The sequence below is a fragment of the Mustelus asterias genome, chromosome 3 (assembly GCF_964213995.1).
Source record: "Mustelus asterias chromosome 3, sMusAst1.hap1.1, whole genome shotgun sequence".
Classification (NCBI taxonomy): domain Eukaryota; kingdom Metazoa; phylum Chordata; class Chondrichthyes; order Carcharhiniformes; family Triakidae; genus Mustelus; species Mustelus asterias.
The window spans coordinates 46,885,610-46,902,512 of record NC_135803.1 but is presented as its reverse complement, the minus strand read 5'-3'; the positions used below and the strand labels follow the sequence as shown (position 1 = coordinate 46,902,512).

Below are 16,903 nucleotides of genomic sequence, written 5' to 3'. Positions count from 1 at the left end.
ATAAAAATGAAAAAAATGATGGGGCTGAAGAGAGGCAATGTATTGAATAAGTAACCCTGTCAAACTGGAAGCAGTCAAGTAATAGTACGATGGCAAAGTGATTAGCACTGCTGTCTCACAGCACCAGAGACCCGCATTCAATTCCAGCCTCGGGTGACTGTCTGTATGGAGTTTGCATGTTCTCCCTGTGTCTGCGTGGGTTTCCTGCAGGTGCTCCAGTTTCTTCCCACAGTCCAAAAGATGTCTGGATTAGGTTGATTGGCCATGGTAAATTGCTCCTTAGTGTCAGGGAGATTAGCAAAGTAAATATATGGGATTACGGGGATAGGGCCTGGATGGGATTGTTGTTGGTGCAGGCTCAATGGGCCGAATGGCCTCTTTCTGAACTGTGGGGATAAAAAAAAAGTATAGCAGCATGGATTTCGAGACTGACTTGCAGGCAACAGGTTTCAAATTGGAGGGGGATTAAGCAGATGCAGTTTCAGTTTTTTATTTCGGATAACCAGCATTTACAATTACCTCAATAAATTACTTCCTCATTTTTCATCGCCTCAATAAAATATGCATACTTCCTGCAACAGTTTTCAGCATTACAATAAAATCTATTCAATCCAATATCTGCCCCCTCCTACTCTCTGTTTAATTTAGATTGATGTCAGTTTGCTATTTTAATGAAGGATTGGCTCTCAAAACGTTAAATGTATTCTTTACTCTTTACTGACGCTGATGGGCCTGCTGTGTATTCCCAGCATTTTCCTTTAATTCTGACTTGCAGTGTTTACTTGGTATCAATACATTTTACACTTTACCCACCTGCACCAAATCCTATAATGACAATTATCAGCACGTAACAAAACCTCATGAGATCACCAAAGATCATCTAATAGGAGAAAAGGGAAATAGTTTATTAGTTTCATTACGGACAGATACAATATGAGAACAGTGTGCTGCTGACAGTAAATTTGAAAGTAGTCTAAAAGTAAAATCAATTATACTACAAAGAAGCTTGGATAACATCAACTCCATTTTTTTTGTTTAAGGAAAGACTGATCTTACTATAGATTTTAGTATTTTAGAGGTTTTGACTCCACTTACTTTCCTCATATCAACTAATTGCCATGTGCATATAAAAGATCGTGCATTGTTAAACCTACTGGGTTGCTACTCATGTTCTACAGGGCTATTAACTATAGACTCCACAACTTGAGTTTGAGCCCAGAAGCTAAATGGTAGGTCGAGAAATTAATTTCATGCAGGAACCTTAGACCCAACAGAAAGAGTCTTCCATTCCATCGGGCGAGGCTCTTTTTTGAGCCGAGCTCCCAAGAAGTCATTATCTTTGGCTTTAAAATACACATGATTTTTTTTCCATCTTGCACCAATGTTTTAAGGAAGTGTAAGAACAATGATGAAAGTAGGAATGTCGTGGTAGAAAAATGTTTGGAAAAGCATTACAGTTTGTTTGGTCTTTCTCACTCAGCCCAGTCCCACCCCGCCCCCGAACAGTATTGGTGTCCATTTTGAATTTATAAAAACAGGTTATGAAAATCACTAAAGTTGCTGAAAAAAATAGTTAAGAAAATTGGGCACAGATAACAAATGTCAAAGCCAAAAAACTAACTTGTAAATGAGTAAGTCAGTGTTTCCTTCTGGAGTGACAGATGATCAACCACACGAATATTCATGCAATCTTCAAATAAAAAGAAACACAGGACCCTTAAAAAGGGACACCATGCTTATAATTAGAACGTTCAAGTTGATTTTTCGCTGAATGACATACTAAGAAAATAAACTACCAACCTTTTGAATCATGATGCACAGGGGACCAAGCAACTTGAATCCACGTGCAAAGTAAAGGACATTACACCAGGCACTTATCAGGGCATACGCCATTATAACTGTTTCCCATTCATGGTTCAAAACTCTTAGTATCATGGTGATAAGAACAAAGCAAGCATAAACAATCCTGGAAATCAAAATTAGAAAACAATTTCCTAAGTTGTGGGAGAAAGAGAAAAAGTCTTATGTTATAAAGTTGTTGACACTTGAAGGGAGGTTTTTTTGCTATGGTTCATTTCAGGCATTTTTTGCCCAGTTACTTTCCAGAGATTTCCAATGTTAGCTCATTTAGTTAACTATTCATTGTTGCCTGTCATAGAATCATAGAATTCTTACAGTGCAGAAAGACAGCCCATTCAGCCTGCACCCATAACAGTCCCACCCAGGCACTACCCACTCATTTACCCTGCTAATCCCCTGACACAAAGAGGCAATTTAGCATTGCCAATCAACCTAACCCACACATCTTTGGAGTGTGAGAGGAAACTGGAGCACCCAGAGGAAATCCACGCAGACGTGGGGAGAATGTGCAAACTCCTCACAGTCACCGGAGGCCAGAATTGAACCTGGGTCCCTGGCACTGTGAGACAGCAATGCTAACCACTGTGCCACCGTGCTGCACTGTGTTTTTAGACAGGGAACAAGCTTAATGAGGAGCTACAGTTTATTTGGTGAGCAGTCGTAAGTTAAATCTATGTTCAAACATAAAGGCAAAACTACATATGTAGATGTACAAAACTACATATGTAGATCAAACATAAAGGCAAAACTACATATGTAGTTACACTGTCACAACCTGAATAAAATGACATTTTACACATTTTGTCAGAATTTCTAAGGTTGGGAGAGGGAAGAGATGATAAATATAAATTAAGTCAAATCAATAAAAAAATTATTTGCCTGAATGACGAAGCAATATGACATCTGATGCTCTGTTTTTGGGCAGAGAAATGAATATGCAGCTGTATGAATTGGGTTGCACTGCATTTCTTCAGAGCAACCCTCCCCAGAAGACAGCATTGCATCGTGCGTATTGTGTACACAGGTATTATGAAAACAGACACACAGAACAATACATTTAAAGGAATTTCATAAGTTAATGCTGTACGTTCATGAAGAATTCAGAGTTTTGTACAGTTGAGTATTAAAAGTTTATTGATAACACATTACTGTGGGTGAAATCTTACCAAAACTTAAGTGTCAGGCGCAGACTGAAAACCGGCGTGAAACTCTCCAGCTACACAGACCAGTTTTCTCTCCAGATCTTTGGTCTCTTAGTCTAAAATAAATGAATTGTCTAGGTTCGCACTGTCACTCTGGTGGGGCGGGGCCTCAGAGATGGCAAGACTCACTCCACAGAGATTGAGATACCATCTTTAATGGATGATCCTGATCAGAACAAAAAATAAACTCCTCCCCCCACCACCACGGAGGCATCGGGACCTCTACACCTCCCCGCACACCCCCACTGATAATCATCGCTGGCATTCCCTTTCCCATTTCAGTGCCCACTTTCTCCCCGCCACATATAAATGAACCCCCCCATGGGACTCCCACTGGAGTCCATCCCTGGCACTGCCCCCTGGCACAGGCTGGCACTGTGCTGACCTGCCAGTTGTGGGGCAGTTGGGTATGTACCTTTCCCCCCCTCCCCCAGGGGGTATACTTACCTCTGTGTCCCTGGAGGGATCCCCTTGACTGTTTCTCATTTGTACAAATCTGTTGTGAACCTCACTGACATGATAAATATGAATACTTAGTGAGGGACGGTCATGTGGCAGGGAGTCCATTATTGATGTTTTAATTCATGAAAATCTATTTAAATGAGGCTCCTGCTCTTTGTGGGTGTGAACCTCGTGATGTCCCCGGCGAGGGGTGGATAAAATCAGGAAACGTGACCTCGCTGGAGCAAATTGCATTCCCGAGTCTCTCTGGATTTTCCGTCCGTGCCGCCGTTTTCTCTGACGGCAAACGCGGGCTGAAAATCCTCCCCACTGTATGTATCCTGGCTTGCTTCCACACTTGTCTCTGTCCAGTTCACAACTGACTCTACTACTAAGTCATGTGTCTCTTTACATCATATTCTGGGTGGTGCTATTTCCTAATCCCATTCTAATCCTTGCTTTGCCAGATACCTTAATACTAAATGCATCTATCACCAAATCTTTACCCAACACGTACTTGCATTTCACTCAGGCTATCCCTTTTCCCACCCCCTCCAGTCTACGACAATTCCTCCAGATCTCATTTGGAGTAGCGATAGGCTCTGTTGATTTGGGCAACCTTTGTTGATTCGGCAAGACCCTGGAAAGCACCGAGGATCAGAGGGACCTTGGTGTGTACGTACACTGGTCCCGTAAGGAACTAGGACAGGTGATTTAATTTGATTTGATTTATTATTGTTACATGTATTAGCATAGAGTGAAAAGTATTGTTTCTTGCGCACTATACAGACAAAGCATACTGTTCATAGAGAAGGAAATGAGAGAGTGCAGAATGTATGTTACAGTCATAGCTAGGGTGTAGAGAAAGATCAAATTAATGTGAGGTAGGTCCACTCAAAAGTCTGATGACAGCAGGGAAGAAGCTGTTTTTGAGTCGGTTGGTACGTGATCTCAGACTTTTGTATCTTTTTCCTGACGGAAGAAGGTGGAAGAGAAAATGTCCTGGGTGTGTGGGGTCCTTAATTATGCTGGCTGCTTTTCTGAGGCAGCGGGAAGTGTAGACAGTGGCAATGGATCGGAGGCTGGTTTGAGTGATGGACTGGGCTTCATTCACGACACTTTGTGTTTCATGTGGTCTTAGAGCAGTAGCCACACCAAGCTGAGATACAATCAGAAAGAATGCTTTCTATGGTGTGTCTGAAGAAGTTGGTGAGAGTTGGAGCGGACTTGCCAAATGTCCTTAGTCTCCTGAGAAAGTAGAGGCGTTGGTGGGCTTTCTTAATTATAGTGTCAGCATGGAGGGACTAGGACAGGTTGTTGGTGATCTGGACACCTAAAAACTTGAAACTCTTGACTATTTCTACTTCGTCCCCATTGATGTAGACAGAGGCATGTTCTTCACTAGGTTTCCTGAAATTGATGACTATCTCCTTTGTTTTGTTGACACTGAGGGAGAGATTATTGTTGCTGCACCAGTTCACCAGACTCTCTACCACTTTCCTGTACTCTGTCTCGTCATTTTTTGAGATCCGACCACAATGGTCAGCAAACTTGAAAATTGAGTTGGAGGGGAATTTGGCCACACAGTCATAGGTGTATAAGGAGTATAGTAGGGGGCTGAGTTCACAGCCTGTGGGGCACTGGTGTTGAGGATGATCGTGAAGCAAGTGTTGTTGCCTATCCTTACTGAATGCGATCTGTGGGTTAGGAAGTCTAGTTGCAGAGGGAGGAACCGAGCCCCAGGCCACGAAGTTAGGAAATGAGTCTTGTGGGAATAATGGTGTTAAAGGCTGAGCTGTAGTCTATGAATAGGAGTCTGACATAGATGTCTTTGTTATCTAGGTGTTCCAGGGTTGAGTGTAGAGCCAGGGAGGTGGTGTCTTCTGCGGACCTGTTGCAGTGATAGGCGAACTGTAGTGGTTCCAGGCAGTCTGGCAGGCCATGATTTGTGCCATGACTAATCTTTTGAAGCGCTTCATAATGATGGATGTCAGAGCCATTGGACGATAGTCATTAAGACACGTTGCCTGGTTTTTCTTTGGTACCGGGACAATGGTCATCTTCTTGAAGCAGGTAGGGACCTCAGACTGGTATAGGGAGAGATTGAAGATGTCTACGAATACCCCCGCCAGCTGGTCCATGCAGGACCTGAGTGCATGTCCGGGTACCCCATCTGGGCCAGTTGCTTTCCGTGGGTTGACTTTTGAGAAGGCTGTTCTGATGTCGGCAATGTTGACCTCAGACACTGGTTTGTCCGAGGCTTCCGGGATGGAGGGCGTGCTCTCGTTGACCACTTGTTCAAAACGGGCATAAAATGCATTGAGCTCATCGGGGAATCTGTGTGGCTAGCCTGGGATTCTAACTTGGTAGATTATATCTGGCTTTCTTGTATAGGTTAGGGTCACCTAACTTGGACGCCTCAGACCTGGACTTCAGCCATGATGTGGAGATGCCGGTGTTGGACTGGGGCGGGCACAGTATGAAGTCTCACAACACCAGGTTAAATTCCAACAGGTTTATTTGAAATCATGAGCTTTTGGAGCGCTGCTCCTTCATCAGGTGAGAAGGAGTAGCCTCCGAAAGTTTGTCATTCCAAATAAACCTGTTGGACTTTAACCTGGTGTTGTGAGACTTCTTACTGGACTTCAGCAGGCAGTGGATATCCCTGTTCATTCATGGTTTCCGGTTGGGAAACACGCGGATTTGCTTCTTTGGCACAGTCTTCCACACACTTACTGATGAAGTCAGTTATTGTAGTGGCGTACTCGTTCAGACTAGTCGCTGAGTTTTTAAATACTGACCAGCCTACTGACTCTAAGCAGTCCCGTAGAAGATCATTTGATTCCTCAGACCAACATGGCATGACTTTCTTTGACAGATTCTCCCATTTCAGTTTTTGCTTGTAAGCCGGGAGCAGGAGCACAGCCTTGTGGCCTGATTTACCAAAGTGTGGGCGGGTGATAGAGCGCTAGGCATTTTTGATATTTGTGTAGCAGTGGTCTAGGAGTCTGGTGGAACAGGAGATGTGTTGATGGTATCTTGGTAGAATAAAGTTGGTAGAATAAAGGTAGATAAAGTGGTTCAGAAGATACATTGTATACTTGTCTTTATTAGCCGAGGCATAGAGTTTAAGAGTTTAAAGTTTTAAAGTTTATTTATTAGTGTCACAAATACGCTTACATGTACACTGCAATGAAGTTACTGTGAAAAGCCCCCAGTCACCACACTCTAGCGCCTGTTTGGGTACACTGAGGGAGAATTGGGAGGTTTTGCTGGAACTATATAAAACCTTGGTTAGGCAACAGCTAGAGTATTTTGTGTTGTTCTGGAATCCACATTTTTGGAGGGATATGATAGCACTGGAAAGGGTGGAGAGGAGATTTACCAAGATGCCTAGGCTGGAGAATTTTAGTTATGAAGAGAGATTGGATCGACGGGGGTTGTTTTCCTTAGAGCAGAGGAGACTGAGGGGGGACACGATTGAGGTGTATAAAATGATGAAGGGCATGGATAGAGTAAACAAGAAGGAATGTTCCCCTTTGGTGGAGGGATCAATGACCAGGGAGCACAGATTTCAGGTAAGGGGCAGGAGGTTTAGAGGGGATGTTAGGGAAAACTTTTTTACCCAATGGGTGATAGGAGTCTGGAACTGACTGCCTGAAAAAGTGGTGGAGGCAGAGACCTTCATAACATTTAAGAAGTATTTAGATGTGCACTTGCGATGCCAAGGCATACAAGGTTATGGACCAAGTGCTGGAAAATGGGATTAGAATAGTTGGGTGGTTTGACTTTGACCAGTGCAGACATGATGGGCGAAGGGCCTTTACCTGTGCTGTAGACCGCTATGACTCTATGACAGAGTTTGAGTTTTGGTCCATGTTCCTGGCACTTGGTGATCTTCTAACTCGTTCAAGCATACAGGAAGAGGTTTACCTTGCGAGATGAGGAGGAGGCTCTTCCTGTTCCTCTTGATCATTTCTTCCAATGTCTGGATGGGATATGACCTTGGCTGGTCATCATTGCTCCAGACAATGATGCCCTCTCTTTCAAGGTTCCATATCTACACCTTGTCCCCTTTGTGTAACTGTGGCTGGTTTCTAGTATGGTACTTTCTATTGTAAGTGGAAGCAGTCATTGCCTGGAGGACTGTTCTCAGATGTTTCAGTTGGCTTTGGCTGCCAACCCTGGAATTAATTTCTTTGGCAGCAGTGGGATTGGGTGCTGAGTTTTCTGCCCATGGGGCTAATCCACATTGCAGCAGAGCGGATCTATAAGATAAAAGTGCCATAGGGAAGTCGCCGTTCTTTCTCAGAAGAGCTTTAATGATGCCCACTTCCGCCTCATCGTTTGATTGCGAAAACATTGGGGAGCCGGTATGATGTTAAAAGCCATAACTGATGGCAAATTGGGTGAAGTATTCACTTTCAAATTGTGGGGTGCTATCGGACATCATCCGATTTGGGATATCATGGCAAACATTTCGATAAGGATCTCACAATCGCCTCAGTGGTCATCATGTGTAATTGTTTCATCTCGATCCATCGGGGGAAGCAGTCAACCACAATGGGGAAGTAAATTATTGCCATAAGAAAGAAGAGAGTATTGCCATCAAAAACTAATAGATCAATTCCCATCTGTTCCCATGGCCTGGTCGGGAACTGTGTGGGGATGAGGGGCTCTTTCTGGTCCAGGTCGTGCAGTGCACACTCCTGAGAGTTTGTGATAATTTCTTCAATGGTCCTTGATATTTCTGGCCACCATCCTGCAGGCTGGGTACACACTCCACACTTTGGAAAGCCCATGTGAAGTTTTGGAGAATCTCTGACCGCAGGGTGACTGGAATGATTGATTGCTCGTTGTATACCAGCAGATCATCTATCACAGCAAAGTTTTTCTGCTGTTCAAAATAAATGTTCATGATGTTGCTGCCTGACCTAAACTGTGTGCACCCTTATTGACAGTGACACCAGATGTGGATGCACCCCTTATCTTCTGCTCCCAATGGATTTGCTGAAGTTTCCTTGAGGTAGGTAGCAGTTGCCTCCTAGTCACTTAGAAGTATGGCTGAGCTCCTTAACCAGGTTGACATTATGTGTCAAAGGAAGGTTGATGTGGTCCTGGTTAGTATGTCTGTAGTCATTTGACATTCCCCTTGAATGTACACCATGTCATTTGTGAATCTCCTGAGACATAAACAGGATCTCTGAATTCAGAGGGGCATCTTTGCAAGTTCTTTTTCATCTAAAAGTGGAACCAGCAGTCTATCATCCACTTCAATGGTAACTTTCGGGCTGCTAATGTAATCAGAGAACTTCTTGCAAGCCCACGTAACTAAGAAAATTTCTTTCTCAATAATAGCTTTAACACAACCAAGAGTGTCTTGCTGTGCTGGGATCTTGTCGGCAGGGACAAGGATTTCAGGTAAACAGGGTGTGACTGTATATTTATTGTCTCAAAGTCTGTTTAAGTATGCAAGGTGCTTCAAAGTAATAAGGGAATAAAACAAAACCACAAAAAAATCCAGCTCTTTCTTACATTGATTGTCTTGTCCATATATTTAACTGGATCGCTAAGTTATTTACCAGTGTAATCAAAACAAGCCAGATACAGTGTTCCTTAGACAGGGTCCAGAAAGTTCGAGTCCTGGCTTAGAACGAAAGTTTTTGCTCATGTTTTCAAGGTCTTTTGGCTCTGCACTCTGTGGACATTCACATTGGACCTCCACGAGATTATGTGGTGTCCTCAGCTGTACATTGCTGTTTTTTCTTTTGCCTTTCTGCTTCCAATTCTCTCCCTCTGTGTCTTCACTTTAGGTGCTTTCAGCTAGGTCAGAATGCTGCTCTTTTAATTTTCCAGCTTTCGAATTTCTGCCCCAACTTCTCTGAAAGTCTCATTAGCTGCCACCATGTTGTATGTTCAATAGATTTCACAAAGAGTTTGGAGTCTTCTATGTTGGAATATTAACTGTTTATTGATAATGTATAACTACATATATATACACAGGGTATAGCTCAAGCTGAGAACTAACTCCATGCTTGTTTCTACACAGGTCTCTGTCCAGTCCACTATTGACCATCATTTCAGGTCATGTGCCTCTTTACATCACATTGTGGACAGTACTGTTTCCCAGTCCCACATTAAACCTTGCTATGCCAGATAACCTAACATTACAGATAAAACTACCCATCAGTAACCTATATTGTGGAAAAGGTATGCCACAAACAATTGTCAGCAAGCACATTTATTGCTTTCCACCTCAAGCATAAAGGTTATTGACCATACCTCATGCAATTCTAATTTCCAGAGTATGCTTTCACTTCACAACACACAAAGCAAAACCTTGCCACTGTTTTGTCTTCCAAGGGCATCACATCTCTGTCATGTAAAATAACTTGACCACACAGTCACTTACTAAAATCCAGGTCAACATGCAGACTGAGATAGGTTTCTCATTAGACAGGTGTCCCATTAGATTTCAGCATCATGTTAGTATTTTTCTGCGTGCATATTATGATGACAAAACTAAACTGCAGAAAGATGTCCTTAGTGAAAGCACTTCTCTTATGTGGCTAAGTAGCTCTGGTGGAATTTATTACATTCCTGGACACTGATGGAATTTCGTGGTGATCACAAGGATCTTGCACACTGGTTGGAGAATCAATTGGAATCCTGCATCACTTTCTCCAGGAAGCCGGTGCAGGAATAAGGTAACCAGGAACTGCCTAGCCTCTCCAATATGGTACCACCACTGGGACTACTGGCCTGCACCAGGGGTTGTTACTGGATCCCTATGCTGAGAGAAGTGGGTCTGCAAGGAGGTTGGTTTTCAGTAGACCACCACAACCCCCTGTCCTCCCCCCCCCCCCCCCCACCCCCGACCCTTTCCTGATGCCAGGTCCCCCAATTGGACATGGAGTGCCTGTGAATGAGGCACACTCACTGATTGGCCACTGCCAAACTCAACAGGGTTTGTTGGTCAGCTTTCTGGAGGGATGTGAGATGCATGAGTCTCGTGTATTGTCTGAGCCACCATTATAACCTGTGGGCTCAGGGAAAATTGATCACTAACAGACCTTGCTGCCTTGGCTCTGCCAGCAGACAGGTTTCCCGTGCTGATCTCTTCCTGCCATTACATGAGGCCGTTATTCTGCCACCTTGAGTGAAACGTGCAGCTTCCTGCATGATTCTCCCAGCCTGCCTGCCACCATGTCCCATTCAGCGGCTTCGACTAAACTCCACCCGATGGGTCTGTGCAAGCTTCCTCAGGTGAATGCAGACTTCTCCTGGATCACTTCTGCACACTTTCCCTTTATCCCGAAGGTTCCTAAGAACAAGAGGAATGACCATAGGAATACCAATGCTATTCAGCATTCTTCCCAGCCAGAGACCAATTGCCTGAAATGGCAGGATGGTGGAAAGAAACAAGAAAAGTTGCAGTAACCTGCAAAATGGCACAAAAAAGAATAACTGTACCTAAAAAGGGGTGGGGACTGGAAAACAGACCAAAAAAAATCAATATGACTGATACTGCAAAATGTTTAACAATCTGAGGTCTGAAGGTTGATGGCAGTACATCTGTTTTATACCGTCACACAGCAATGACTATGCATGTGGGTGCAGCCATTGGACAATGCAATGGAGGACAGCCTCATCTTAAGTTGCATACTTCTCAGAACATTAATGAAGCCTCAGCAGCCCAACACGACCCATTCAATAAATCTTAGGCCTTGCACTCCTAACACATTTTCAGTGCTCCCACTCAGACCATCCACAGCTCCAAGATAAGTGCTCACCTGAGCAGCTGGCACTTCAGAGCAGAAAATCCCCCCTTATATTTATTTTAACATGATTTTATATATCAACGAAGTCATGAGTGTTGTCATGTTGAAAGTTTTCAGGAAACCTTGCTTCTGGAACAGGCAGTGAAAATTTCTTTTAAAACTAAAAATTCAGTTCTATTACATTTTAGTGCGAAATGCACTGACATAATTCTGATCATATTATTGCAGCCTCCATTCTGTTTCTCTGTTTCAAAATTTGAACAGATGGCAGAATTCTTCTGAACTGTCAATCAAAGCTTGGGCAGATGGATGAGCTCTTGTATGTCTTCAAAGGCTTCAATGAATTCAGTTATGGAGGTATTGTTGATGCAGTTGCGCAAATAGAATCACACTATGAATACTTGGCTGAGCCCCAAATTCCATTAATAGATTCAGTTCAGTGAAATTGTTGACATAGCTGTCAAGTAGTTTATTTATGTTGACAGGTTTATGAGGTCCAAAACATTTTTTGGAATGTTTTTTTGAATGATTTTGTCATTTTGACAGTTTTATGATCTCCTAATAGGATAATGTTTTAAACTGTTTTTAATGATTCTTTATCCTGGGCACGGTAGCACAGTGGTTAGCACTGCTGCTTCACAGCTCCAGGGTCCCGGGTTCGATTCTCGGCTCGGGTCACTGTCTGTGTGGAGTTTGCACATTCTCCTCGTGTCTGCGTGGGTTTCCTCCGGGTGCTCCGGTTTCCTCCCACAGTCCAAAGATGTGCGGGTTAGGTTGATTGGCCAGGTTAAAAAAAAAATTGTCCCTGAGATGCGTAGTTAGAGGGATTAGCGGGTAAATATGTGGGGGTAGGGCCTGGGTGGGATTGTGGTCGGTGCAGACTCGATGGGCCAAATGGCCTCCTTCTGCACTGTAGGGTTTCTATGATTTCTATGATTTATTCTGACAGTTTTAGATTTAATAGAATCATAGTTTATGCATGACTGTTTATTTTGACAGTTTCATGAACATCTTATGACTTCCCAATATTATTGTAGAGTTCATAAGTTCTTTACACAGTAGATACTGGGTAAGTGAGCATGGAGATTGAGGGGGGAATATGCAGGTCATGAGGGGTATGGAGCAAGTATTCAATGAAGGGGGGGGGATATTGGGGATATAGGGGTCATGGGAGTCATGGAAGCAAGGAAAATGGGTGAGTAGGTGAGGAAAATGAGTAGTTGAGGGAAATAAGGAGTGAAGATTAGGAAAGTTCACATTCATCTACAAACTGGGCCAATGTCCCAGGGAACAAAAGCGGATCTTCCAATCTGTCTACCTCACTGTCTGCACACCTTGGGCTTACTTTCAGAGGTGGCAGCCCTAATGCCACCTTGTTCCTAACACCCCACCATTAAAATAGCGTGGGCGGACACTGCTGAGCCGGAGGTGGGATCGTGATATTGGGAAATCTCCTTAATTTTGCTTCCTGCCTCAAAGGGGAGAATCCAGCCCTTCGTTTTCCTTGAAGAACTCTGTTAAAAAGGTAAGCTACTCAGCACAATGTGCACTATACTACAATCGTTCTTAACTGAAATTGTTACTCAATTAAAATTTCCACATTCACTATGCAGTTCAAATGCATTGCACAACAACAACATTTATTCGGTTGTTAATATATATTAAGTTGTTTAACTTTTTTTTAAACATGTGGATTTTTAATTTAAATTCAATATTTGCCATCTCTTCTGTTGTCTAATTTAGTAAAAATTGAACTAAGGTCTAACTTTACTCTCATTGACACAGGCCAGCCTGCATTCTTTAAAATGGCATGAGAATACCAAAATTTACAACCACTTTGTTACTTGAGGAAGAATGTTGTGAATATGAAAATTTTAATCAAATCAGAACAGACTTTGATTCGTCCAAACCAAGTATTTTGATATTTGGTACAACTTTCTAAACTTGTATAAAATACTTAGTGTTCCTGTTGTATTATGGTCCAAATTTGCTTTAAAACAATAGGAAAATAATCATAATTCAATAAACTATCATAATGAGCTTTAATGAATTGTAAAATAAATCAGAGGGTGTAAATGAAATTCAATTTGAACATGTCTCACATTGTAATGTGAAAAGGACCTCCAGTAACTGTGTTTCCAAAATATTTTGCAGGTCCTATGTGAATTAATCGTGGAATCTGAAAAGACAAGAGAATAATTAACACGTTACTTTGTTCTGGAGAAGATAATGAATCAGCTCAGGTTAAATTTCAGAAATAGTAATATGCATGTTATTGTATTGTAGGCATTTCAGGCAAAATAAAAGAGATGAGGTCCTTTTTTGTGGAGAAAACCTTCAATCACAAAAATGAGGATGAATCAGTTTTAGGTAAGCATTTACCCACGGAGCCACAACACATCTATCCAAAATATATTGAAGCCCAACATCTTGTGCATAATTTCTGTTGCAATTTTTATTGTCACACCAGCTCACATCAAAATGGCAGCAAAGCAGAGCTGGACAGATAGGTAAGGTATCAATCAAAATGAAGGGAAATGGATAAATGTGACAGAAAGAATTTCTTTAGGACTTATGAAAGTACCACCCCTGAATGACCACTCACTAGTGGTTAACAAGAATAGCCAAATTGAAATGGACTAAATAACTATCCACATTTTATTTTGTGATGTCCAAAATAAAATTCAAAATTAAAAGAGACATATTGGCCGAAACTTTCTGGCTCTTTGCGTCGGCGAGATCTTCTGGTCCCACCAACTGCGCACCTCCACCATGAGTTTCCCGGCAGTGTAGGGTGGAATCAATGGAAATCCCATTGACAGCGGTGGGACCAGAAGGTCCTGCCACTGGCCAACAGCACTACGCCTACGCGAGAGCAGAGAATCCCAACCATCGTATATTTTTCACAACAATATGATTATATTTACCCATCTATATTTTTAAAATTAGAGACCTCAATTTTTCACAAAAGCCTGGGCTTGGTCTCAATATTTTCTCTCGGAGCTGTGACTCTGTTCACTAAAGACATATCCAACAGTCTAAGCACATTCAGTGATCACAATTTTCCTGGATGCATCAGCAGCATTCTGCTGTTACAGCTGGAAACATATTTCCCTTCATGTTCTAACAGGATTGGTGTAGTTCTTTAAAAAATTATTTGAAAAACCAAAGGACAGGATTTTGCCGTTGCCCCCAAAGGCGGGATCATCCAGTCCTGTCAAAGGCAATGTAGATTTGATTGCCTCGTCGCATTCGCCATGGGGTTTAGAAAATCTCTGCCATGGTGTCTTAGTGTATAACTGTATTCCAATTTGGATATGAATACAAACTAAACTATGAATTTGAGTAGAGATTTGATCACATTGTGGTTGAGATCTAAGCTGATATCATCTTGCCTTCTGAGGGTAAAACTCCTGTGTTCATATTTCAAGAAAATTAGGGAATTCCCCTAGCATTCTGTTCATGGTGTAAAGTTCTAGTCATCAAATAGCTGTGTTAGTCAGGGAAGGCGATGTCCTGGTGGTATTAGCGCTAGACTATTAATCCAAAAACTCCGCTAATGTTCTGGGCACTTGGATTCAAATCCCATAGATGGTGGATTTTGAATTCAATTTCTTTTAAAATCTGGAATTAAGAATCTATTTATGAACATTGTCGATTGTCGGAAAATCCCATCTAATGTCCCTTAGCGAAGGAAATCTGCCATCCTTATCTGGTCTGGCCTGCAGCAATGTGGTTGACTCTCAACTGTCCTCGGAAAACTCAGGATGGGCAACAAATACCGGCCAGCCAGCGATGCCCATGTCCCACGAATGAATAAGAAACAAATCAGTTACTTCCTAATAATTTGTGCTGTTTCTAATAAGACTCCTTGTTGCTCTCCTTTACCGTGGTTATCTTCTGGTAAGTGGGATGCGAATTTTAAAGTATTATTGCAGTTTTATTTTAGTTGCCCTTTCATGGGATGTGGGCATCACTGGAAAGACCAGCAGTTGTAGCTTATCCCCAATTGCCCTTGAACTGGGTAGCTTAGCAGATTATTTCAGAGGGCAGTTAAAGTGTCAACCACATTACTGTGGACCTGGGGTCACATGTAAGTCAGACCAGGTAAGGATCAGGCAGATTTCCTTCTCTAAAGGATATCAAGTGAACCAGATGGGTTTTTACGACAACTAGTGATGTTTTCATGGTCACCTTTACTGAGGCAAGCTTTCAATTCCAGATTTTATTAATTGAATTTAAATTCCACCAACTGCAATGGTGGGATTTGAATCTGGGTCTCTGAATAATTGGTCCAATGACATTAACTCTTCAGCACCATCTCCCCCAAATTGACTTGATTGCTTATCCATCAAATCTTCCATCCTGCCTGTGACGATTCCCACAGTGGGCGGACTGGAAAATCTACCCCATAGAATCTTAAAATTATAGGTTTAACTCAGGAGAGAACATTTCTGAAAAAGTTATATGGCAAGGAAATTACTCCACAATTCAGCCATTTACAAATTATGACTGGTTTCCATTATCAATGTGAACACAGAGGTTTATAATGGAAAGAGTTAATATAAAAATGTGACAACAGGAAGTTAAGCTTTATAGCTACTATATACAGGTTGAGCTGGATGGGTTCTAAAGGACATAGCTGCTAGACTAGGTCTGCAGCAGGTGGTGAGTGATCCAACAAGAGGACAAAACATATTTGACTTCATCCTCACCAACTGCCTGCCACAGAGGCATCTGTCCATGACAGACTAGGTAGGAGTGACCACCGTACAATCCTTGTGCAGACGAAGTCCCATCTTCACATTGAAGACACCCTCCATGATGCTGTGTGAAATTATCACTCTGCTCAATGGGATAGGTTTTGATCTAGCAACTCAAGACTGGGCAACCTTAAGGTGTTGTAGTCTATGAGCAGCAGGAGAAGTGTACTCAAGCACAATCTGTAACCTCGTGGCCCAGCATATTCCCTATTCTACCATTACAACCAACCCAGATGATCAACTTTGGTTCAATGAAGAGTGCAGGAGGGCATGCCAGGAGCATACCCAAAAATGAGATGGTGAGGCTACAACACAGAACTACTTGCATGTCAAACAGCATAGCAGCAAATGATAGACAGATCAAAGTGATTCCACAGACAACAGATGAGATCTGAGCTTTGCAGTCCTGCCACATTCAGCCATGAATGGTAGTGGACAATTTAACAATTCACTGGCAAAGGCTATGGGCCCTTACAATATTCTGGTAATAGTATTGAAAACTTGTGCTCCAGAACTTGCTGCATCCCTAGCTAAGCTGTTTCAGGACAGCTACAACACTGACACCTACCCAGCATTGTGGAAAATTGCCCAGGTATGTCCTGTACACGAAAAACAGAACAAATCCAAACCAGCCAATTACAGCCCAATCAGTCTACTCTCAATCATCAGGAAAGTGATGGAAGGGAGTCATCAACAGTGCTATCAAACAGCACTTGCTCAACAATGACTGCTCACTGACACTCAGTTTGGGTTTCATCAGGGTCACTCAGCTCCTGACCTCATTACAACCTTGTATTGGTCTCAACATTCCAGAAATAATCCTCCAGACCTCCCAAAGAAGGGTATACACCAACTG

The 16,903-nt window shown here is 42.5% G+C and overlaps 1 protein-coding gene across 1 annotated transcript in view; it reads right to left on the bottom strand.

The window, feature by feature from the left end:
* LOC144483726 (transient receptor potential cation channel subfamily V member 6-like) overlaps positions 1-16,903 on the bottom strand; it is a 170,437-nt gene that overhangs the window by 63,800 nt on the left and 89,734 nt on the right. Inside the window, exons 10-12 of the mRNA XM_078202269.1 lie at positions 13,387-13,463; positions 1,801-1,966; positions 814-880 (exon numbers count right to left, since the gene is read on the bottom strand). Coding sequence (XP_078058395.1) covers positions 814-880; positions 1,801-1,966; positions 13,387-13,463 — 310 coding nt within the window. The remainder of the gene's footprint in view (positions 1-813; positions 881-1,800; positions 1,967-13,386; positions 13,464-16,903) is intronic.